General features: G+C 37.5%; 1 protein-coding gene and 1 long non-coding RNA gene across 4 annotated transcripts; one reads left to right on the top strand and one right to left on the bottom strand.

The window, feature by feature from the left end:
* Positions 1-712: 712 nt before the first annotated feature.
* On the bottom strand, positions 713-5,170 carry LOC142031168 (uncharacterized). The gene is made up of 2 exons (XR_012650438.1): positions 5,032-5,170; positions 713-916 (listed from the first exon to the last, which is right to left on the bottom strand). It is a non-coding gene; the product is annotated as an uncharacterized LOC142031168 (long non-coding RNA).
* CFLAR (CASP8 and FADD like apoptosis regulator) lies at positions 4,880-25,270 on the top strand. Of its 3 annotated transcripts, none has more exons than XM_075028138.1 (11): positions 4,880-4,960; positions 8,223-8,369; positions 11,325-11,756; positions 12,423-12,528; positions 13,472-13,607; positions 13,782-13,879; positions 14,976-15,027; positions 15,772-15,821; positions 16,958-17,036; positions 21,484-21,997; positions 22,936-23,105. In XM_075028138.1, exons 3-11 carry the CDS (start codon positions 11,461-11,463, stop codon positions 23,072-23,074), a joined length of 1,470 nt encoding a protein of 489 aa, XP_074884239.1. In that variant the 5' UTR covers positions 4,880-4,960; positions 8,223-8,369; positions 11,325-11,460; the 3' UTR covers positions 23,075-23,105. The 3 variants fall into 3 exon arrangements, with proteins under 3 accessions (XP_074884239.1, XP_074884238.1, XP_074884240.1); XM_075028137.1 differs by lacking the exon at positions 4,880-4,960 and adding an exon at positions 5,065-5,196; XM_075028139.1 differs by lacking the exon at positions 4,880-4,960 and adding an exon at positions 5,165-5,371 and having other exon boundaries at positions 22,936-25,270.
* The last annotated feature ends 783 nt before the right edge of the window (positions 25,271-26,053 follow it).

Below are 26,053 nucleotides of genomic sequence, written 5' to 3' on the forward strand. Positions count from 1 at the left end.
TATATGAAAATACCAAAGCTTAATACTTAATCCTATTGAAGAGTTAATTAATTTGGCAGACACTATGCACCAAAACAATCTGCTGTGTAATATCCAGAAATTAATAATTACATTGGTGCCACATTTACTAAGCAAAGTAGAATGTTTCACTCAGCGATAGCTGTACCTTATCCTAATGACTTCCAATATACTGCAGTGTAATGTGAAAAAAAAGAGAAAAAACAATTGCTTTTTTTCTTTGTCCTGGTGTATTAAGTTGTAAATGTAGTAGAGATTTATTTATCTATTTTTAAACCTAGTCTCTTTTAATAATTTATTTCAAATTTCCTATTTTTACTTCAAATTATCTAACAGCTTCTGGAGTGCTTTAAGAATGCCTGAAGTGAGGACTATAGTAGAAAAGGGCCTATTGGCAGTATATGTCCTCCTCAGCACTAGGAATTAGAATTGGCTGAATATCCTATTGTAAATTTTGTTATGCCGTTAGTAACATAAGCTAAGGAGGGTATACGATCTCATTTTTCAATCCAAACAGGAGGAAAAGCAAAATTAGACAAACAAGTGAGAAACTGTAAATGCCACTAGACAATTACATAGTGGACAGTTTAAGTAATCATGTTACAAATTGCAGGTTTACAAAAAACTTGAAGGTCTTACCTAAACACAGGAAAATATATTTTTTTTTTTAATATATATATATTCACACACAACCTTTCTGAGAGATTATAACAGAGCTTTATTTTTAGAGCCAATAAACATCTATTATTGTGGGAGTGCAGCTGTACTGTTCAGCGGAGTTTGTCATCTTTGTACGACATTGCTCAAGGCACTGTTCATAGGGCAAACATTTGTTTGTTTTACTAAACTTTTCTTGCCCAATTCTTTCTCAAGCATCCCTATCCAGTTGCATCATTCCCTGAAAAACAAATCAAGAACGTACTGTGTAAGGTCTGTTGCACAAAATATTTCTATGTTGTCCCTGAGGCAGTCCCACCCAGAATACACATTTTCAAAGGCTGGTACTCACTGCTTGTCTTCTATCTGGGTCCAATACTAAACTTCTTAACATAACTGAATTTTAGATGTTTGTTCAGAAAAACAATTAACAGAGCTAGCATTACATGCAGTATTGGTGAATCTTGCACTTAAGATACGTGCTGTTCTCACTTCAGCTGCTCTTTGTAATTTTAATTTGGTGTGCAGTACTTGTGTACTGATTGGCTGCCTCCCCCCCACCCCAACTCTGCTGCAGCTGCTCCAGAAGCGTAAGCCTTAAAAAAAAAAAAAACTTTAAGCAGTAGTTGCTGTCCCATTTAGTTTCCTGTTGGGAAAGTTTGTTTTCATGTTATTCTCTACATATGCTTTTCATTGGGTTTTTTTGTTTGTTCTACATCAAATGCTTCAGAGTCTGATGTAAAGTTGCTACAAGTTCCTGTAGAATTAGTCTTCTTAAATGTTACAAGCCTGCCACTTCACTGATATAGCAGCCAGTTCTGTTAAATATCAAGAGCCTTATTTACACTAGCTGAAGAGATATTAATACATTATTTTATTTTCAAGGACTAGCAGATGAACTCAGATTTAAAAGTTACTGTAATCATATCTTCAGCATACATAACCTTGGTATGTTGCTTAGTTTATTTAGACCAAAAGATATAAAATACATACAAATGTAGTTTGGCTGCTATATAAACTAATGCATTCCTCAGGAATTTTTTAAAACAGATTATTTTGTTCAAGACTTTATTGTATATGAAGAAAGTTAAGACAATCAAAATCTTATGTCTTCTAATTTCAGCCAGTTTCCAGAAAACTTACATGCAAGCAAATAATCTCAATTTAATTTCCACAGATGGTCTACTTTAAAGATTTAAAAATTAAATTCATGCATAAGTGCTGTCTTGTATAGGGAAGCTCATAAGCATCAGCCTTACCAATGTTCTACATAAGCAAATATATTGGGCACATTCACTGTTAGACTAGACTAGTTTAGGTAAAATTCATGAATTAAGGTGGTATCATTCAATGGTTTAATAGCCAGATGGCAGCCACTGCCCTAAACAACTGCCTTAATTTATGATGAACATATTTTGCCAATATTGTGGAATATAAAAATGTCTCATCATTATTATACATACAATACTCAAAGATTTTTATTTCACAGGTATTATAATACTAATCCTGCCTGGGTATGGAGTATTTCCTGTGTATTAAGATAATAGTACCAAATCTATCTTCACTGTAACCTTGGCAATGGCTGTCCTTATATTAAAACAGCCTTTCTACCAGCATAGATATTTTACAGTGCAAAGAACAGGGTCACAAACAGCAGGGGCACCTGCAGTGAGGAACATACATGATTGTAATACTGCAGTCAGAAAGCTCTTTCTGTAACTTAAGTTCTGAAAAAATAGAACCAATGATGCTCCATTTTCTGAAATGCAAGTGGAAATCCCATCTCCATCAGTATTCAAAGAGCTATTTCTGCTCACCTGGAAAGATACTTGTGATTTATCTATTGGTTTTGCTAATGCTACCTATAATACTTTCATCATTAACATACACATTTGGAAGATTATGCTACAGAGAAGTTAAAGCATCCAAATTATTCCAATACAATAGTAACTACATTGTAGTATAAACAGGATGTCTCTGAAAGTCCTATTTCAGAGCACAATAGAATAAGTGTTCCCATGATGCGAGGCAGTTGTAGTTTAAATAGCAGACTGTAACTGTGTGTTTGTGTTGTTAACCTGCCTTGAAATCCCTCCTAAACTACAAATCTTTGTTGAGCTCTCAAACTATGAGCTTCTATCCTGCAATTAGATCTTTGCCGGATCAGCATTTATTAAAATTTTTTACATCAAGGCAAGCGCATTTTCTACAGGCAGCTAATTGAAGTTAGGAGTGTTTGCTTCAAGGGGGTTTACAAGGAAGGTACTCAGGACCCATGCTTCTCTTCCAATTAAGTTTACTGATTTCATCATGGGTGTCAAAACATTCAGGGATTCATCCAAACTGTTTTACATGTATGACGGGGAACTGATTTTACAGGTGCTCTGTATGTTCCCTATCCTCTGTTATAGGCCAAATAGAAATCTGAAAGTCAGATAATCCCTTCACCATTGTTCCAATAGAGAAGAAAACCTCTTGAAAATAGTCTCTTCCCTTAGTGACTTAGCCTTTTTTTAAATAAGAATAATAAAAGCAACACCAACACATAACAAATGGAACTAGTAACACCATTTATATATACAGATAGAATGCACTCAATCTGATCATACCAAGTCTGATTTTTAAATATATAGCATAAAAGCCAAGTTCCTAGTATTTTCAGAAGCATAACTTCTTAGTTTTTTGTTTTACATAACTAGGAGAATCTACAAAATTAAAATAGATCAAACCTGTTATGAAAGCATATAGAGAGAAATACGTCCAAGCCAGAGATTTATAGCCAAAACCCTGTAAATTGAAACACTAGGCCCATGTCTTCCCAATCACATCTAATCTTACTGGTATGGTCTATGTTCTACATTTATACTGATTTACAGTTCCAGTTTACAAGAGATTTAACAATGAGAACAATGTAGTATTTCAACTTAGAAACAGGGGGGCAGAATGAAAAAAACTTGCATATAACTCATAAATGCTGCCTAAAAATATGTGAAAACTGTTTAATAAGCATATAAAAATTAGGTAAATTAAGGAAAAAGTGGAGTAAGTAAACAAAAGAATATATTGGCCACTTAAGCAATGACTGAGTTAAAATGGTCATTCAACCATTTTTGAAAAAATATAATTCTTCTTTCATAAGCCTGCGGCCATACCATCTCCTTAAACCTCCTCTATTAGCCTGTACAAGTCTTTACATGTTTCTATGGAATAGATCAAAAGAAAAACTGTGCATTTCGATTCACAGCAGGTAGCTGGTTTCCTTCTGAATCAGCACCAATCCAATGCTACATCTTAGTAGCAGGGATACCATGATACACTTGAATGACTGATATTAAAGTGAGCGCCTGAGTGTACAATTTCAGTAAGAATCCAGGTATTTTTTCAGAACACAGAGCAAGTCACTTGGTACCTGACCAAAATCTGGTGTGGGTGATTCTTTCTGTTTCCATTTTCCCTGCAGTTCCAAGAAGAGCATGACTCTCTGCACAACAGCATGCTATCCCAGGGTACTGTGCTTCCATTGCTGTATTTTTAGCAGCACAAAAACCAACTGTTTTGTAAATGCTTTGAAATCCATTGAGCTGGGAGTTGTATATGATGTGTCTAATTTCACCACATATGGAGGTGTTTTGTCTATTTCAGCAGATAAAATAGCACAGGATTTTAGTCCTTCAAGAGAGCAGCTCCAGCTATAATACTAGCACCTCAGAGTAAGTCACTTCATGGAAGTTGGTTTATACCAAGGGAATTACAACACCCAGTTTACACGGACGAGGCATTACTTAAAATTTACTGAAGATTATACAACAATGGGAAGCATATAACTTTCACACGCCTGTACAATATTATCCTACGAACGAACTCAGAGCGACAGAGCAAGATATGAACCAAGTAAGGGCTTACTTCTGCATAAACTCCCGCCAGAACACCCACTCATCCCAAGTCTGTAACTGCTCACTGAAAAACGGTCTGTTACTACTGAATGGCTACCGGGGCCAATACAAAGCTGTTTCGTCTGTCCTCATACCAGCAGCAGTATAAAAAGTATAGTCCCATAAACACCTATACATATACTGAACTCAAGACCATCTTACTGACAACGTCTTCCCCTCACAACGCTACCAGCGCCCCAGCTAGTCAGAAGCCATTTTGTGCGTAACCCCCACCCACAGGCGCCGGCAGACGGCTGCGCCCGGGACGAGACCTCCCTTCCGCCACAGCCCCGCCGCCATCTTGGAGTAGCTGGGCCGGCTTGTTTGCGCAGCTCTGAGTCTAATCTCCGGAGGTAAACTCTAAAGCAAAAAAACATAATCCTTCCCTCGCCTACGCCCTAAAACACCCAACGGCCGAACTCACAATAAAATCGTAAGGGTTAGCGAACGTGGCTCGGCAGATGTATAATGAGGGTAAGGCGGCTAAAGCCAGTTCCCTCGTCTCTCAGCGAGGGGACATCTCTGTCGTGAACAGCGTTGCTATCTGCACGCGGAGGCGCGGCTCAGGTGTCTCCAGTAGCCATAAGAGGTACGAGCGAAAAGCACTCTGCGTGTCTTACTCGTGAAAGAGAAAGAGAAGTGATACTTGAAACCGCGCCCGCTATTGGGGAGCCTGTTAGACTGGTACCGCCTCCTCCTCCTCCCTGCTCCTAATGCCGGACCTGGCCTCGCTGGTGTAGATGAGACCTCCCCGGCGCGTTTGGGTGCGTTATACCTTTCCCTCTTCCTTTTCCTCACATCTCTTATCCCACCCTGCGCCTGCAGTATAGACGCCCCAATACCCCGTGCTCCGGGATCGGGTCCTCCTCCCTGTCTAGGCCCGGTCCTCACCGTGGGGCGGGCTGAGCCGGGTGCGGAGAGCCGAAGGGTCCGGCGCAAGTGGGGCCTTAACCCGAGTATGCTCGTGAGGAGAAACGAAACCCGACGCAGCCCATCCGCCTGAAACTTTTTAAACTTGAAGACCGGAGTTTCCTCTTGCTTCATTTGCCAAATGTGATTTAAAATGATGTAGTTAGAAAGTTGCGTGGAAATCTGCATAAACTCCCTGTGGTAAAACCAGTTTTAGTTTTGTTCTTTTGATGAGGAGGATTGGGATGTTAAACTAGTGTATCTCTAAATGGAAATCAGCGTGGTTACCGCTAGTTTACGCTGAGAGCAAACTATTTAAGCCTAGTACAATAATGAGAAATGTGAAAGTTACAGCGGGATTTCCCTGTTTTTCCTAAGTATCTCATACCAAATCCTCTTTCTGTTATAGGGAAATGTGAAAGTTGTGGAGCACGCTCCAAACAATTCAACACTTTGAAAAATGCCAGATGATGCAGATTCAAAATGCAGTTACCTTTGTGTGGTTTCATCACCTCTACCTCTTAAACAATGAGGAGTGGAGGAAGCACAAAATGCAGCAAGTGCCTTCTATAGCAAACTAACCTCCTATTCTCTAGCGTAGGGGCTTCCACATGAGCTCATCTTGTGAAACAAAGATCCATTTTCCAAATCGGAGCTACACCCACTGATTGTATATCCTGTTTTTGCTGCTGCAGACATGGTTGTAAATCATTGAAGAAAAATGCTGTCAGAAATGACAGACTCTAATTGTAGACCATGTCTAGAGTGTGAAATGTTTCCCTGCTTCTCTCGAAAGACCTTTCCTCTTAATATGAGGCCTGATATGTTGAATTGTTATTAATATGGGACACTTCTCTTTGCCTTGATAATCACATTGGTATTTGTATATTGTGCAGCATTTGTGTTGCAGTCATGGGAACAAGGGTTTCATGTATGGTGTTAAACAGCAAAGAGTAAAATTGCTTGAGCCTTGTACATGCGTACCAGCCTCCACTTGTTAATGCCAGCAGGGAGTTGCTGGAGCCTCGTGCATCTGTGTGTGTGAAGTTTTAGTATGTTGTTGTTTCCTGCTCCTTGGGGGAAAAAGAAAAGAAAACTTACCCCTGATTTTGGTTGTATCCTGTATGGACTGGGGGCAGTGTGAAATAGTTCAAAAATAGGAGTATAATTAACTTTAGATATGTTTTTCTGCCTGTTTTAGTGTGGAATGGAAATGATTTGTGGTCTAGAAGAGTAAACATGCTTGCTAATATTCTCAGGTGTTTACCTTAAAAATTTTCTTCTTTTGAACCTTGTTTACAGTGTAATACCCAGGGTCAAAATTCAGTGCAGACTTGGACAAATGTGCCTGTGACAAAGGTGGTTTCCTGTGCAGTATGTGAGAAATTATTTAGCTTTAAAATCTTACACTTTGCTCAGAAAAGTCTGAAAGTTAACTAAACACATAAACTTGCATTTAAGTGCACTTTGGTGCTATCTCCTTGAGATGCGTTTTCTCTCAAACCTCTTTTGGGGACAAGAGGACAGATGAGTCACCCTAAAATCAGTGATTTTCTTACCAGAGAGCCTAAGACTTTTTCCCAGAAGAGCCCTTCCTCTGTGAAAATTTGGGGTGATAGTGAACTAAAATAGCCAGACTTACAGATAACTCTTCCGTCACCGGTCATTTTCCCTCAGTGTACCAGGGCTTTTCCTGATTCTTTGAATACAGGAAGAAATTTCGTTGTTGTTGTTCCACGTGTAGGCCTGCCCCTTTAACTCGCTCTGCCCTTAATGTCACTGACATGATCTTGTAGTATCCTTTTATCTGTCAGTGGTGGTGGTTGTGTTAGACTTCAGCTCTTTGGAATTATTCTGGATTTCTTTCTAAAATTGGGAATGTAAATGAGAATGTGTAGTACTTAAGGTTTCTTTTTTTAAACATCTTCCTGCTCCATAAGCTTTGCATTGAAATCTTTACTCAATACATGAAACATTGACCTGAAGAGAAAAATCTTGAGTGTGTTCTTGCAGCAATATTGGCAAATTACACACGTACATGAACACACAAACTAGTGGGGCAGCTTTATCTCTGATGAGTATGAAATTTTTCTCTGTTCTTGAGAAGATAAGCTGTTTTTCCTCTCCTCTTTGTAAAGAATTTACATTCAATAACTCTTCTCGTCGCAGGGCCCAGGTAATCTAAATTGAAAGCCAGGCTTCTGGGTTTTACATTGTCATTGTTTTTCTCTTTTTCTTTAATTGTTGCAGCTATGATAACTGTATCTGTGACGTTTGCAAAAGTGGTGGTATTGGATGGAAGGGTGAAGCATGATGCCCTTCATGGTGAAGTGGATCTGGCTCAGATGTATGCAGATGGAATGTATCAGGCTTGCCCCCATAGTGTGACATTCCTGCTATCAAAATACGGTGACCTGGGTTTTGGATGCAAAATTATAAACTGTTTTAGTTTATACTAAACACTTAGGACATGTTGCTGTTACTCATTCCCCACTTAGAACCCTAGGGGAATGAATGTTATTGGCAAATCACTATATGTGCACAGCTGTTTTTCCTTTTATTTGGAGCATCATTCCTGGTTCACTGGACCAGCAGAATTGTGCAGAAGAATGCATGATCCTAGGTCATTTTTCCTTGGTTTCCCCCCCACTAAAATTAGGAAGTAGCCCCCAGCAGTAATTTGTGATGTTGATATTTGTCCAACAGAAAATGAGCTAATGTAATCAACTTTGTCTGTGGACCATCATTGGAGAATACTGAATGGAAACCAGTGTGTGCTGGATCTGGATCAGTGGATTTGGCAGTGGTCAAATGCCGGTCTTCCAATGTTCTTGTGGACGGACTTGTATACAGGTGAGAGAGTTTCAGCACTGGAAGTATTGATCAGCATTTTTTTATAATGAGCATGCGATTTATGTTATATAAAGGAAGTTCACAAAAATAAATAATTCATATGTATTTTTTAAAGGCAGATTATTTTTAAGATAACATATAAATAGTAATTTTGTGTGTCTGAAATTTCAACTCTGTAGGAAAATCCTCCCTACCACCACCACCCGTTTTTAACTAGTTTTAAAAGATTAGATAAAAATCACCTAGAGTCACCTAGAGTAGATTTAAAAAAAAAAGTTTATCTGAGATTTCTGAAAATGGCCAAAAGTTGTTAAATTCCCATCTCCCTTCAGAGTGAGTCATAAATATGACTTCCTCAAGCTCTTTTGAAAGTCCCAGCTGTATGTACCTGGGAGATGCTTTCATATGAGAGTGTTTTGTGCCTCCCCCCTTCTTGACTGCATTATGTCATGAAAACAATCTTTGTCTTTCTGTAGAATTCTAACAAATGTTTGATGCTAGATTGAAAATAAGAAGTTAGCAATAAATATGCTTTTCCTCTGATAGAAAACTGTACAAAACACGTTCCAGTGTATGAGGGGTTCCTCTGCTTATCAGAGGCCTGAATATTTTCCACCTTGCCCTTCCACTCCAGCTGTACAAGTGATAGCATTGCAGGTCCATATTTGAAATAGAACAGGTTCAAAAGCACAAATATTTTGTCTACCCAGTTTGGTTTGTTGGAAACAAAACTTTTCAGCTTGCTATATTAAAAATACTGTGGTCCTGGCTATTTGAAAGGGGCAGCTTCTACTGATGTTTGATTTCTGTTTGTGAGGTTTTTTGCTGCTTGCCCTGTTTGCATAAGGGTTAAATGTTGTTGTACTACTTAGAGCAAACAGTGCATTTAATTCTCCCAGGTTCCTAAATGGTATGATGTAGTGAGGGAAAACACTATGTTTGTGCCTGCCCCTTTTGAGTTCTGAAGAACAGAACTGTATCAGAGAGGACAGTTGTGTGCTGTAGCAGGAGTACTATAATTGTGTGTTTTCTCTAGGTATTTAGCACAGTCTGTGTAGAACACACAGGAGGCTGCAATGGGCTAAGCAGGGTATCTACGGCCTTGTTACGCTCAGCTGCAGTTGAATGCTCTGTGCTTCTGAAAATGAGCCAAAGTGGCCTCAGTGCCATTTTGAGGACTCTGTTATATATACATTAGATCTCATTTACACTGTGGTGTGGAAGTGCAGGAGTACTTAAACTTAGCAATGGTTGGGTCTTCTAATGTGGTGGGTTTATGATATTTTACAGCTTGCCTGTGCTGCCCTTCCTTACGTCCCCCTTCCATTTTGCTTCTGAAGGTGTGACCTTGAGGTCATAGCATGTCTTCTGAATCACTAGGGGATTATAACACAAGTAGCTGCTATCAGCAAGATTAACAGTGTTGGTTTTTTTTTTGTTGGTTTGTGTTTTTTTTTTTAATACTGATGGCTTGCTATTGTGACTGTCAGCAACAGCTTTGGAGGAAAAAGCCACTGCAGTTTTTGACTCTGTAGAAAATATGGCTCACTGGGATAGATGTAGATAAAGGAGACTTTGCCCTAGGAATTTAAATTTGATGCACTCTTTTAGTGGGCAGTGGAACCCAATCCATGGGTTTAATCAAATCCAACTCTTATTCCCTTTCTGAGGAAAGTCAGGTGCATGTATAGAGTTATTTTTCATTTAAACAGCATTGGAATGGAAAAAAAAAAGAACCTTGTAGATGACTTTATCTCATCTCCTTAATGCATGGACACAATATGTGACAGTTCCAGAATGTGTAACAAAAGGCTGAAAATGCTTTAAAAAATGTTATCCAGGTGCTAGAATCTTTCAGTGTATTAGACTTTGAAGTCGAATTGGTTTTTGCTTTTCAGAATGGCTTAAACAAAACTCCGCATTATAGTGACTGAACTCCTTGTAAGGGCTAAGATTTGTCTTCAGGTTGCTCATTTCACATTTCTCCGTGTAGGTAATGGGGGTCAGAGAAGGTTAGATAGAATTTTCATAGTTGGTGGCAACAGAAACTGAACGTAGCACCCTACTTATTTTGTTAATCACATGGGTGGGGGTTTTTCTAGGTTTGAATTTTTATTTCAGTTTTCAGTATGGTGAATCATGAGCATCACATGAAGAAAAAGGCAGTCTGTGACTTATCTATACTTTCAGAGTTAACCAATTTGCATACTTCAGGTTAGAATTTTTTCTCTGTGGTTCTTCGATCTTTTTGAGCATGCAGGGTGTGTGGGGGGAATCCTTAAAACCCCAGTAACTCATTCAGATTGGAATCACTTTAAATTATGCTAATAAGTAAAGAAATCCACACATTCCTGAATTTATAGAGAATTAATATTGTAAAATACTACATATTATATTGTGAATATTTCTTTTATTTTGACTTCATTTAAGGCAGAGTGTGTGCCTGATAGCAGTGGTTTTATATGTGGGGGGGGGTTAAATTCTTATGTCTACAATGTGTGGTTACACTACCTTTTAGCTCCCAAAACTCTTCCTGAAAAATGCCTTGAGACTTTTAGGGGAGAAAAGGTGGGGGTGAGCAGAGGAGTGGAGGGTTGCTGGGAAGAGGTCGGAGCTTTAGACTTAAATTGCTGTGGAACTTAACTCTTATTTCCATAAGCATTTGAATATCACTCATCAGCAAGCTGATGACTTTTGTTTCACTTCCTATGGAATTTACAGGCTCGTGTTAAGGTAATTTTACTTTTAAAAGAACTTCAATTTTTTTCTGATTAGTAAGACCTACCAAGTACTTTTTGTTCTGTAATGAACAGCTGGGAGAACCCCTTGAGAACAGGAGGTCTGTGTAAACTACATTGGTGTTTTAGTTGTAAGTGAAATATATCAGATAGAAGAGTTAACTGTGAACTTGTGCAGCAGATCACTGATTCAGTACCTTTTAATTCTCTCCTACAGAACTGCTTATGTAAAAATGCATCTAGTTAACAGTGACCACCCGAGAAGTGCTGTGGTAGACATGGGCTTCATGTCATGTTGGCTTCCTGTTTAAAAAACAGTAGGCTGGCAGTTTTAAAGGGACAGTGACAAAGTGATGACCAGGTGCCAAGTGCCAGCTGTCCTTATTCACCAGATTGAACAAGAATTGGATAAAGAAGAAGAAGAGATGATGGTTTTCCTTTGCCGAGACCTTGCTCCTGACTTGGCCACTGCTGACCTTAGAGAGCTCTTGGTGGCTTTGAATGAGAGGGAGAAACTGTCTTTTCTTGGCTTGTCTGAGCTGTTGTACAGAGTTAAGAGATTTGACTTGCTGAGGAGGATCTTGAAGATTGAGAAAGCAACAGTGGAAGCTAACCTTGCCAGGAGTCTCAAACTCGTCCCTGATTACAGGTAATACATCTATTTTAGATTTCAAGGCTACTCTATTTTGTTCAAAATGTGTGTGAGTTGCTTTTGGTTTTGCAGAGGGGTTAATCAATAAAACCAGTGGTGTTCGTACAGTTCTAGAGTAGCAGATAGAAAAGATGCTTTAGAGGAATGTCAGTAGTTAGAGATATTTTCTTTTCTAGTTTGCTTTGGGCACATAGCCTTGTGGTATAGCTTTTCTCAGGGGGCCTGTCTCTTACTACTTTTTACACTGTAGTTTTAAGAAGCTTAAATTAAGAATCTCCAGTTGTTGTCTTTGAGAAACTTCAGAAAGAAATATATGTACTCATAATGTTAACATTTGACTGAAGTGAAAACCCTGTAACTACTAGGTAAAAAAGTTGAAGATGTGTTCTGTTGTCTCATTCTCTCACTTCATCTCTATTGAAATATTAAGGAGACTTCTGTTTTCCTAGCAGTGGCTATTACACAGTCAGTCTGAGTAACGCAGGTGCTTCTTAGCAAGAGTAGGTATTTTGTAATTGGATCTTGGAGCAGGGTAGGCTTTTTTCCTGTTGTTTAATTGGGAATGGTATATTAAGACTGGAACATGGGAGAAGTTGGGTAGTAGGGCAGGTGTGGGATCTTGCTGAAAGCTAATCATTTAGGAATGTCTCAACTTTATTTCAGGGTACTAATGGTAGAGATTAATGAGAATCTGGAAAAAGAAGAAGTGGGTTCTCTTGTTTTTCTACTCAGAGATTACGCACCTCGTATGAAAATGGTGAAAGATAAGGTATGTCTTTCTGCTAGTCTTCTCTGGAGCAATGAGAGATTGAAGTAAAAAGGGAAGTAGCTAGACAGTAAAGGAGGGGAGAAAGTACTGCAAGGGGTAGTGAGGCAGGAGTAGACAGAAGTCAGAAAGTGGAGAAGGAATAGTGGCTTCTATTTAATTTTTTTTTTTTTTTAATTCAAGAAAAGAGGCATGAGAAACAGTAAGACAGGACAGTGAAGACTTGCTGTAGTGAATGGTGTTAGCATGTCCCTCACAGGCAGAAGGCATTAAAAGAAAAAAAAAAATCTATCTTCAGTATTACTGATCTGAGAGTTCATATATGAAGGATCTCAAACCAATACTCATATGAAATGTATCTTGAGTTACAAGGTCACTTTTATGTTTGTGCTTTGCTTTACTTAGGAAAGAACAGTTTTATTTTAATTATGTCTTTCTCTGTACATTTGCATTCTGAATACTTGTTTCAAGTGCTCTGAGAAAGCAGAGATTCAGTAGAGGGAGTCCAGAAAACTTGACCACTGTCCATAGAAGACTGAAGATTTCTATCTTCTTCCTTTGGGTTTTTTTCTTTTTCTCTCTTTAACCAAAGAAGGAAAGAGGCCCTGCAAATTGTCCAAAGCCTTTCTTACCTCCTGCTTTGTGGCATGTGAGGTGACATTCCAACTGGCTGGCTTTTTAGCAGCAAGAAAATGCAAAGCTGTTTCCTCAAAAACTTTGATTTGTTTTTAAGAATATCACTTCCTAGTTTCCATTACTCCTATGATAATACCAAGAATTCTTACATTTTCCAGATAATTTTCTTAGTGTTTCAGAAGGTAATGTCCCTAGTTCTTGAATATACAACCTTTATGACCCCCCTCCATTATTTTCTGGGTTGCTTTGTTACTTATTGATAAAGAACAAATTATTGATATGACAGTATGGTTTTCTGTTGCTACTCTAGAGTTTTCTAGCTCTTGTGATTGACCTGGAGAAACTCAATTTGGTGGCTCCTAATCAACTGGATTTGATAGAAAATTGTTTTCGAAATATTCACAGGATAGACCTGATTAGGAAGATTCAGAAGTACAAACACGAAGGTAAGATGCTATTTTTGCACTGGTTACTCTTGATATTAAGGATCAGGTGTGTTCTTACTGAAGACAAAATTATGAGTTACAAGTCAGAGTATTTGCATGCTTCAGGGATTTAGGCTTTTAAAACAGTTGATATATCATGGTGTATTTCTCTGTGTGTTTCTGTTAAATTTTCAGCTTTAATGTCCTCCGTTCATTCTCAGCCAGTATATGTAAATGCACTTCAGGCATCTCTCCCTAATCTCAGTCTGATTGATCCTCCTTATAATTCAGGGGTAAGTATGCAATAAATCAGACAGATCCTTTATTTCTAAATATTGCCAGACATTGAAAGGGGAGTCATCTTTGCAAAGCCTAAGGAATGAGAGATTGCTACTAACTAAAATATTACTTGGTTTATTTCTCTTATTCCTGTTACTTGCTGGGTTTAGGGTCTGATTTAAATCTTCCGACTGAGAAAGATCCCCTTTAAAGAGCTTCTGTGAATTTTTTCCTATTAGTTGGATATGTAAAATCTGTATCTTGAAACTTTTTTCTACTACTCTGGGGAGTGAAAAGTATTGCTTTGACTGTTGTTTGCAAAATGTATCATTCTTCTTTGTACTTCTGGACTTTGCAGGGAAAGTAACTTTTTAACTTTGGAAGCTGAAGGTTATGGCTTCTTAAGGAGAGCTTTTCAGATCTATTTTTTTTTTTGTGGTTTGTTTTAATCTCATTTTAACAAAGATATCTCGGTATGTGAAAAGTCATCAAATCCTATTGCATGCTGTATTCTTTATATTTGGGTTAGGTCTGATATTGTAACAACATGACCTTAAAGTCATTAGTCATGCTAAATGATTTGATGAGAACACATTCTGTCACGTGTTCAGTAAATATGTACATATAAAGCTTACATACAAGACACCAGTGATGCAATTTGCCTTTACTAACAAAGCCACAACAGCTTTGTTTTCCATACTACTAATAGGAAAGAGTTTGCATTGATTTTCCATATTATGATAATACTGTTACAATTTCCTTTCTAATTCAGTGAAAGTTCCTTCCTGCTGCTCTATAGGAAACAAAATTCACATCATCAGAGTTTTTTTGTCTGTTTTACTGTGTTAGGGAATAAGCTTTTCTTTGCTGTTCATGGTGAGCTGGTAATTTTTTTCTGAGGAGAAATGGTTTTGGATTTTTTGTTTGCTTGTGGTTTTGGTAGGGGTTTTTTTACTTGTTATTTTTTAATTCTACTTAGCTGATAGATGTGAATATAAAATATGTAATCCTTTTATTGAGGAAGAAAAATACTACTGTGTTATATTTTGGAACTCATGGTTATTAATTCTTGAAGGAGATAGGGGAAATACACCTTTTTCTTCATTTTAGATCCAGAATGTGAACAAAGAAAAATCACAAAATGGACAAAGTCTTATTCTAGGTAAGAGCATTTTATCTAGTTTTGATAATCTAAAAGAGCCAAACGATGAATTTCATTGTATCAAAATGACTTCAGTGTCATAGTTGTGTTTATAGCTAATCCAGTTGATAACACCAGAAGCAGAGAGTATTTCGTACCTCTGAAAATTCAGCCTTGCCTTATTGTTTGCTTTTGTATTTGCTTTGCTTGTGCTGCCACATCTCAAAGCTTTATTGAAATTGTCGTGGGCTTCCACTGTCACAACTTTTTAACAGAATAAATAGTTTATTAATGGAAAAGGTTGACTAGCCAGCTCTGGAGGCCTGTGTAGTACAGCAGTGCCCACTGTGTCTTGAGTAGGAAGTTTTTGTGTCAGTTCAGTGGTGAACTCTCCACCAGGCCAGCCAGGAAGTTGTCCAGTGAGTACCAGGTTCTTACCATGTGTGTTGTGTTCTTTCTGGAAACCCAAAATACTTCTCAAATATGGTGATTTTTAAGAGTAGTTGGCTGAATTCTCTCATTGTAGGAGGGATTTTTTGTTTGTTTATTTTAGTCACAAGCAATGTAGAATGCAATCCAAATAATGTTTCTGAGGTGAAAATTTTTGTGTTTTTTTTAACTTCAGTAGCATACATAGAAACTAAGAGCTCCAGGTGAGTGAGAACTTGGCTGAACTAGATAGGTTCCTCTTTAACTGCTTTGGTGTCAAAACAAATGTCACTGGTACCTACATACTGAGATTACTTCTGTATGTTTTAACTGCAGCAGAACCAGTCCACATGTCCATTCAGGAATCTGGACCAGTGTCACATAAGGTATGTGCTTGTGCATATGTATCCATGTAAATATAATAAAAACCTCTGCAGGTATTTACCTTAGTTTTCTTTGGGTTTCATTTTGAGATTTCCTTTAATTGCATGCAAACAGAACAATGTGCACATCCATATATTCCTCAGCCATAAACAGGTTTTATGAATTGCTTTTGCAGAATATATGTTTAATATAAAATATTTGCTACTGCTCTGGAAGCAGCAGCCTGCAAAATGCATGTACATATGATGTGCATGTGTTATATATTTATTAGTGAGGGCTAAGTCAAAACCTGTTGGAAGTCAGACCCCTTGCCATCTACATTAGAAGTCGCAGGGTTTCTTTACATGCAGTAAATTTTGTGCCTTTTTTCCCCCTGCCCCTTGCTCTCCAGGTAGAAGACAGATGTGCTTTGAGTATTCATGATAAGAATGGATTACTGCTATTTTCACTAGATCTCTTATAGGCCAGGAACCAGGGAGTTAACCTATAGCAAATCGATTGTAATCTTTTTAAAGTTGAGAAGAACTGTGATAGAGTCATTACAGATTATTTAGGAACAAGGAGGTTGTTCCACTAAATAAAGAAATAAATGTTGTTCTGATGAGCAGTGCTTGCGTGCACACCTGAAGAACACAAAAAGTTCTCTACATTTATTGTGTTGGCAATATGAAGCTTATAGCTCCCAACATCTCAATAGCAGTTACACTTAAGGAAATTAATTTGGAAGTACTGTAGAAGGATCATTGCTGTCGTAGTCCAGGCCTTTAAAAAGCCCCTCACCTCCATACAGCGCTTTTTTTTTTTTTTTTTTTTAAACATTTGAAGATCTGTCCAGAGTTAAGGTTCAGTCTCAAACTTGCTGCTTTAGTTTCTGGTACAGTCTTAGTCTTTGTTCAAGGATCTTTATGGTACTAAGATTGCATAACACAAGGACGCAAAAATTAAGCCTGTGCTAAAAATAGGAGGAAAAACTATTAGTTCATGTCTCCTGTTTTTTTGGTTTTGTCGTGTAGATAAGACATACTACATCCCGGTAGATAGACTTCTGCTAGCTACAAAAGAATGTAATTGAATAGGTCAAGTCTATAAGTTGAGAGAGTGACATATTAACTTAGTATTTGCCCTTCACGTTCCTCAGGTGTTTGATGATCAGTACAGAATGCAAAGTCAACCTTTAGGAATATGCCTGATAATAGACTGTATTGGCAATGACACAGGTAAGTCTCTGGAATTTCAAGTTCCTTATCTTGTTAATCTTGGATAATTAGAACAATTTAGTATAAAGAATATGATGTACATTTACCAGCCAAATGAGGGTAATGTTGTCCTAGTCAGTTAGTCTATCAATTCTAGTAAGTCTTCTAAAGCAGAGAGTTGGAAGGCCCAACCTGAGGTTAAGCCAGCTGTCCTAACTATTGCAAACAATGTTTGGTTGGTTTTTGGCGCAGAATCTCTGAATGAAAGAACTTGAAAGGGGATAGGCTGAATTCTGGGAGGGAGAAGAAGGATGTTCAGAGACCAACAGAGCAGTTAAGCTATAGTCATACAGCAGGTTATTGACAGAGATGGTAAAGATAGTGTTTCCCACCAGTTAACAAAACCAAAACCAAAGCTGTTGTGGATTTGAAGTGTAATCATATCGGACACCACAGCAATTGAACAGCTGAAGGCGTGTGGTCATTTATTAATAATGCACCTAGGCTTCTGTTACATTTTTGACAGTTTAACTGAAACCATCTTCATAGATTTTTAGGGAAAGGAATTTTCTTCCTTCCCTCTTGGTTTAGCAAAAAAAAAAAAAAAAAAAATTAAAAAAAATTTGCATGTAGAATTCAAGATAGTCAGTGCCTTGGATAAAATGTGGGGGTTTCCTGATTGCCTTTGTAGAATCCAAAAATTAGATTCGTGCATAAGCAAAAAAAACCCCACTCTCTAATCACTGTAACACATGAGGCTAAAAATAAAAATGAAGAGAGTACTTGCAGTCAGTTTTGTAATAGGCTAGGAGATGTAGGGGAAGAAGAGGGTTTGTTGGCATATCTTTTCTCTTTATTGTAACTAATGGTCCAGCAGATGGACCAACTTAGAATTATTGATGTAGTTGTTGAAGAGTAGTGGATGCAGAGCACAGACACAGAAAGTAAATTTTTTATGTTTGCTTGTCAATAGTATTTTAGGTAAATGATATAAAACAAGAGACTTAGTTTTCCATTAGGGTAACAGGAACTAGAACTGATTCATAATCCTGCCATGCATGGAGAAGAGGGACAAGGAATGCACTTAACACAGTTACATGCAACTGGGAAGCATCCTTAGGATCTGATTTCAGTCTGTCCTACCAAGTTCATCAGTGACCTCTGACCGAAAAAAAAAAAAAAAAAAAAAAAAAAAAAAAAACCAACAAAACAAGGATGCAATTGCTGGATGTAGAAATTAAACTGTTCAATCTAAAGCACTTCTTCACTTCTACTCTCAAAAAAAAAAAAAAATGCTGACTCTGCCCCAAGAGGAAAATAAAACAAAGCCTGCCAAGGACTGAAAGATTGGGGGTGGGGGAGGCTCTTGGTATCAAACATTCTGCACTGTCCTGTTGACTGCTTCTTTACTTTCCTGTTCTTCTCTCTTTCATGGTAGCTTTAAAGAATGAACCTCTTGATGCAAGAAACTTACTATGCAGCCTTAATCTGGAAGGTAGCACGATAATCTGCTCCAGTACCAAAAAAATTACTTATTACTTGGAGTTCTGTTTCTTAAAAGCAAATGCAAAAAGGATTGCTAGAGAATTTTCAGTGTGGAGAGCTAATGAAAACATGAGGTGTGAAAATAGCCTTGTTTAAAAAGAAAATCTTTCAATTTCATTGTCTCTAATGGGATATAAACATGTGCTGACCTGATTTATTGAACAAGAGTGTTTTACTATGCCAGGTCTGAGTTTTTTAAACAAAACAGTAAGTATAAAAGCAGTTGAGGCACGTACACTGGAGAAAACAGGAAATAAAGAAGGAACTGCTATGTCAGTTCATAGTCACAGATACATGCATTTAGATGTGTGCCTTCTAAGGAAGAGTATATCTTTTGCACAGGCAATATACTGTGCAGACCGTTTTGTCATAGTAATTGCTACTAAATACAAAGGTGTGCACAAAATTAAAAAAAAAAAGGCACATGGTCTTCATGAACTCATATGGTCATTTCAGTACTTGTACAAAAACAGAAAGTGTGATTGTGATAGAGGAAGTCTGCTGACTGGAAAGGACAAAAATGGGTTACATGTTTAGCATCTGACATGTAAGATACACCTGCAAATAGTGGCTCTGCTGCTGTTGTGCCAAAACCATCGAAAGCAAGTCTTAGTGTGCCTCAGTCTCCATGCATGTCTGCATTGGATACAGAAGCAATTAAACCATGTGTATGTCTCAGATGTTTAGCATCACCAGTGCATCATCAGCATTTTAACATGATGGAAAGCAAGACTTTCGCTGAAATAGTGTGCTAGTGAGATTCAGGAGAGGCAGGACATATGGCATTGCTTAAAGGAGTTTGTTAGAAAGGCATCCACTACTCTATAGAGTTGTTGTGCCACAGTACTTCCGAAGTCTGAAAATACCAATGAAAGAGAAGAGGACAAGGAGCACATTAGGAATGTGTCTGTGGTATTCATTAAGAGACTGTAGTTACCCCAAGATTTAATTTGAGAAAGATGAACCAGTAATAGATATGATAGGATCAAGGATTACAACAATTGAAAATGCGCAGCATAAACAATGTGAATTCATCAGATGCTGGTAAAATTGAAACTGAAATGCACCTTGCTGTTTTGTAAATAGAATCTTGCTGTTTTGTAAATAGCTGCTTTTGACTTTTCCATTTGGAAGCCAATTTTTATTCTTATGTTGTAAACAATCGAGGGGAGAAAAGGGTAATTTTTTATGTAGCATGGAAATGCTCAAAAGTCAGTGGAGGTTTGTTGGGAGATGATTACTGTTGAAGAAACAGGTGTTTTCTGATCTCAGGTTGCAGCATGTAATGCTGTGTTTTGTCTTGCCTTAAAGTAAAATTGCTGTATCCAAAGCTTACCATGTATAATTTCTGATTCATTGTTAAACTAAGGTATCAGCTCTAAGTTTGTTGGGTTTAATTTTTTTTTGATTGTGACACTTAGAGTGTGTGTATGATCTAAGGTGACACCAAGTTTTGTATCTTGCTGTGTATGCACACGTGATGGCGAGGTAAGTAAATTACAGGAAAAGCACTCTCGTTGCGGTAACTCTCGTTTTGCTATGTACTACTGCCCTCTAATGGATGAAGTGCTTCATGGAGTATATAACTGCCTAGCGGTATTAATACTGAATCTTCCACCTGAATTTCGAGAGCATGTTTTATTGCCTAAAATAGAGGGACTTTTCCTTTCGATTTCCAAATTAAAAAATGTATGGAAAGTTTTTTTTACTTATTTTACAAAATGTAATCAAATCAACAGAACTGGAATGAAACTCTATAGTTCCTGTTTATAACCTTGCTATAGTATAGAGTTTGTATCAACCCTGTATTTTGCTGAGGAAAGTTATGAGTTCTGTTCTGTGTTTTCACTGTGGGCTTTTTGAGGAGAACACTGCTTTGCTGCCAGTTACCTCTGAAATAGCCTCTGCTAACTAGGGGTTGTTAAACTTTTGAAGCCAAGGAACATGCTAGCTTCCTGTGTCTGTAAGGCATTTTACATACACATGGCACTTGATATTTCCTGTCATATCAGAAACTGTGCATGGACAATGTATATGTGGTTTATACTAAAGATAGGATGCTACAGGTATGAGTCATTGTAATAGCTTGTGGTTCTCTGAACACTTAAAAAATAACTGTGGTTTTAACCACCGTGTATCTGGTTTCACTCCCATATTAATAAACATCCAAAGTAGTTATTCAGAGCATTGCACATTTTTTTGCAGCACAGGTTAACACAAACACAGTAAAGTTAAATCTTGATTTTTGCCTATCTACAGTTTTAGTTTCTAACACATTGGAAAGGGTTCATTGTTCAGCTTTTTTTTTTTCCCCTGAAAATGCCATTCTGTCACAGTTAAGACTCCAGTGTCCATTCTCCAACTGGAACTCATCACTTAAAGTCCATTTTATACAGTAGGAAGTATAAATGACTGCTGCAGGTTCCTTTGGGACTGATGAAAAGGAGCCTCTCTGTTTCCTGTGCAGTTCTGTATATCTATAATAACGATTCAAAGTAATTTTGACAAGTTAAAAGGTGAAACAGACTTCCCACGCTATCCAGATCACTCCTTGCCATTTCAGGAATGTTCTGTGTGAAGCATTTTCTAATGTATCTTGCCTGATATTATAAGTCTTAGGAACTTGGGATACTGGCTCTAAATGAAAGTATCCAAGTGTCTGTGGAATTTGGAACAGATCACATGCTAAATAATATATTGTGTCTTTGCTATCATGAAGTACATAACTCATATTAAAGACAACATGCATGTAGCACTGCAAGCATGTGATGTACTGTGATCAACATTGTTCTCTGCATTTTTTAATTATTGTGATGAAATAAATGTCTTATCTCCAATAGTGAAATACTGTAAATACTGTAATTCAAGGTAGTTGAGACTGAGCCTTGATGTGCTGTGATTTAATTACATCTTCCTTTTTCAGATGTGTTGGAAGAGACCTTCAGAGGCTTGGGCTATGACGTTCATTGTCACAGATATTTAAGTATGAACACCATGAATCAAACATTACTTGAAGTTGCAAGGTTGCAGAAGCACAGAAATTTTGACAGCTTCATTTGCATATTGGTCAGCCGTGGAAGTCCTCAAAGCATCTTCTGTACAGACCATACCTTTTCTGGATTCCCTTTAGAACAAATAAAGAAATATTTTACAGCAGATTCATGTCCTGAACTCCTAGGAAAACCGAAGCTTTTTTTTATTCAAAGCTACATTGTGCCAGAAAGTGAGCAAGAATGTACTAGTCTATTGGAAGTAGATGGGAATGATGAGAAAATTACTGCTAATGCAAAAATTCCTTGGAAAGTCACTATCCCCCAGGTAGCAGATATCTTCTGGAGTCAGTGCAAGGTGGATGTGTCTACACTAGAAAAATCTGCGAGTTCATCCTCATATTATCTGCGTTGTCTGGCTGAGCTACTCTGCAATCCTCATAAAAGGTAAATGAAAAAAAGAGGAAAAAATAACCCTTTTCCTGTGACAGCCTGCTGTCCTAGAGAAAGAGAAACCTTAAGTTTCATCCTGTCTGGTCCTGTAAAGTGTCTTCATGCTGTGTCATAGGTTAAAAGACAAGTATAACTGATCCTGGAACGATGGCACAGGAAGGTAGTCTAAAGCAGGAGTGAGGTTTCTGATTCTGGAGAGTAAAATTAAAGTGTGTTGGGGCTTGCAGAGTGAGAAGGGAAGAACCTGTCCTGGGTAATGTATGTCAGTGTTTTAAACAGGATTGGAAATCTTCCTTCTCCAAGATAACAAGGCACCCACCAGGCTTCTGTCAAATTGAGGATTGCCTTTTATCATTAAGAAGGGCTCTGCTTGCAAATATAAGAAGTGCCTAAGTTCCAGGAGAAGGCAGTTGAGAGGAAAGGTTTTTGTCCTTTCTTTAGATCTAATTAACCCTCCACTCAGGGAGCTGCTAGATTGCCAATTTTTAATCTTGAATTCAAGCTATCGGAAAACTTTAGTCTATCTGAAGAGGTTATCAAAAGGAATCTGAGCAAAAATGAGGTATGTTTGGATATATAATTTAACAACAAAGGTTTTCTTTGCACAACTGATCTACCAGGGATCTAGCAACTGTTTTTCAAGGTAGTTGTGGGGTTGACATTTAGTACCCTTTTACAAACCCTAAAACCTTGTAATGAAATCACAGATCATCATGTCAGCATAACCATTATCACAACAGTGATTTGGGTTATAACAAATTGTCTCCAAAATGCATATTCAGCCTTGGATTTTAGAGGTGTAGCTGCTGCAATAAAGACTGAAATTTGAAACTTTCTCCTTGCTGAGTCTAAAGTTGTCTTCTCTCTTGTGGATGCTTAAATGGTGTCTTGCTTCATTCTCTAATAGAAAGCTTTTACTTTTGTTGCTGCAGGAAACTCTCTATATTAGATATCCATACGGAACTGAACAGAAAAGTCTATGAATGGAATAAGACCACTGACCCAAGCCAACAGTACTCACTTCTGCTTCAGCACACACTAAGGAAGAAACTTTTTCTTTCTCCCACTTAACTGGTGTTGAAAAGGACATGTCTGAAGTGGCTAATGAGAAACACTTACTATGATAGTTTCACACATACTTTTATTTTATGCATTGTAATTGCATGTATATCTAAAGTGCCTATTGCTTCCAAACCCAGCATTTTGGTGTGTTAAGGCACTAGATTTTATATTTTAATACAGAAGGCTCTGAAAGCTTGGATGAGAATGGCAGCTATTGTATAGCACTGCAGCAGATCTTACAACCAAGTACAACAGGTAAACAGGGTGGAAAGATCTGTAAACTGTATAGCTGTTGGGTTTTCCAGGGTTTTGTGTTTTCATTGTTTCATTGGTTGTGTTTTAGCATACCTATTAGCAGTGCACTGATCTAGGTTCTTCTGTTGATGCTTTAAACAAATACAAGCCATTGCAAACCACTGAAATTCACTGGGTACCTTTCCCAGCACCTAATAATGGAAAACGTGTCAGGAAAGAATGCCTACCCAGCAATGCTAGTTCTTCATTAACGAGTTCTGGCTTGTGTGCCTCCACAGACTAGCAAAACAGAAGGGGAGAGCTGGTCTTTTAAAGATTCCATCTGCCTGCTGCATTAGAGGTTGTGATTCACCCAGAACCCTGTGTCATCAGTACTGTCCACAGCACACAAAGGTTATATATTAATAAATGAGACAGTCTGCCATGTTTTGGGCTATGTTTTCCGCTGATGCAAAAATGAGGCTACATGTGGCAGGGCTTTACAGTAATCTACCATGCAGTTAAAAAAATGAGGGATTTTGGCAGATGTTTTGTGGAAGCTGAAGCATGATTCACACTTGTTGTACCACGCATAGTTGTAAAAGTACACTTTATCATATTTGAACCTAAATGTCGTGTAGCAGCCACTGGCTCTTAAGACTGGATTAAGTTAAGCACCCCACCCTCACTGCTTTTATGAAAAAGGAGATGTCTTTTTTAATTGATTTTTTTTTCAAGTTGCCCTTGTTCTTCTGAAAAAGACATGAGTGAAAATTGTCCTAAATACAGAAATTTTTCTCCAGTGGAGCAGATGCCTAACATGAAGAGTTCATTTAATCTGTTTGTTATACAGCAGTATAACCTGGATGAGTTGTACTGAAGTTTATTGTCACTGAATTTATGGCATTCTCTTCCCTCCTAAAGTAGGCCACTTGCAAACTTCTAATACTCCTAATACACTTCCCTGTCCAGGAAAAAAATTCAAGGCCTTGGCATGCTTTGCTTGGTTTCTGGTGTAGTTACACCATACATCCTTCTGGCATGTGTTTCATGCAAGCAAAAAGGAAAGGGGTTTCTGCTAATACAGGGTATGCTAGTTCCTTGAGCAAATACACTGCAAAAAGATTTTTTGCTAGTGTAGCTGCATTTGATTTGAGCAAAAAGGTGTGCTTATGTATATAACTTCACCAACAATGCTTTTCATTGTAGACCAAGTCTAACAGGCAGCTAGCCTTTTGATATTGTACATTGTATACTATCAGTATACATTAATATATTGATAATAATCAGGAGGGCTTGGCCAGTAAACTTACTCTGGTAGCAGTGACTTCTTTTTAGTCCTTGATACTATGTTGTACTTAGGTGTTGGCTTGACATCATTTTTATTAACTTTTTTTTTTTAAACCAGGCTTTCTTAAGTTTCATTCAGAAAAAAAAACAAATGAGTTTTCAAGTAGCTTGTGTAATTGAAAGTAAAAATCACTTTTATTTGGCAAAGAGTAGATACTGAAGTCTAAAAAGTGCTCAGGAGTTCTTCCTTGTTATGTGATGTAGACCCAGTCTCTTCCTGGCTTAAGAGGTTCCTAAACTGGTGATTGATGAGGATTGTTAAGAGTATTTGAAGAGGAGAAACCCACTGAATAAGTTTTACCTTACAGTCTTTTAACTATCCATATAAAATGTTAAGATTAAAATATATATTTATTTATATTAATGTACCATTTTGTATAATATAAAAAGTACACTTTATATCATTGTGATTAAATCTTCACTTGTTATCTTTTCTTAAATTTTGTATTCAGTTTCATTTGCATGTTGACTCTAGATAGTTACATACACAGTTGTGGTAAGAAGAAATTTTTGCACAATTTAGAAAAATAATTCACCTGTATTGCAAGCCTATGGATTCCATACTTTTCTCTTTCCACTTCATAAGCTATAGTGTCCTCTAATAAAATTATATGGAAACTTTTTAATAGCTTTGAATCGGGAAATGCAGCCCAACGTTTTATGTTAAACTGTGGGTACACATGTTACTTGTGTTATTGTAATTTTATATAGGCACAGGCATAGGAGGAAAAATAGAAAATAATTTTTTGCAAAATTCAGACATTCTCTAAAAGCTTGTTCTTTATGAGCATTAAAATAAAAATCCTAAATCCATTTTAATGATGTTATAGGTGTGGAAATAGATGTATCGTAGCGAGGCAGGGAGAGGGGGCAAGTCTTCTTTCAGTTTACTGTTTTCTAAGAAAGGGCCTGTTGAACTGCTCTAGTGCCATATTGCTTCTGGCTTTAAAAATACTTTGTGTCTTAAAATTACGTTCATGTGTATTCCACACACTCAAGTAGAGAACTTACTGCATTGCATCAACAGAAGGGTCTGTATTATATGTGATAGGTAATAAAAATAGCATTCATTTCTAACCCTGAATATTTAATAACTGACTATCTTACAGTAGAATAAAGCACAAGTGTAATTTTGAAACTCTACCTTGCTCATGTTTCATGGGGTAAGAGAAGGATTATAAAATGACAGATTTGGAATCTTAGAAGTTACTTCCTGTAGTGGTTGGTAAATGAAGCAAAGGTCAAAGAGATGTTTTCTGTGGTTGTAGAAATAAGATGTGGTTTCTAGTTATATATATATCTATGTGATGTTAATAAATGTGATTTCTTTCATAAATTAACTTAACTTTTTCCCATTTCCCTTACTAGCTTTTGCATGTGATGAGCACTTCTGCTGCCTTATAG

Source organism: Buteo buteo, chromosome 5 (genome assembly GCF_964188355.1).
Source record: "Buteo buteo chromosome 5, bButBut1.hap1.1, whole genome shotgun sequence".
In the NCBI taxonomy this organism is placed as follows: domain Eukaryota; kingdom Metazoa; phylum Chordata; class Aves; order Accipitriformes; family Accipitridae; genus Buteo; species Buteo buteo.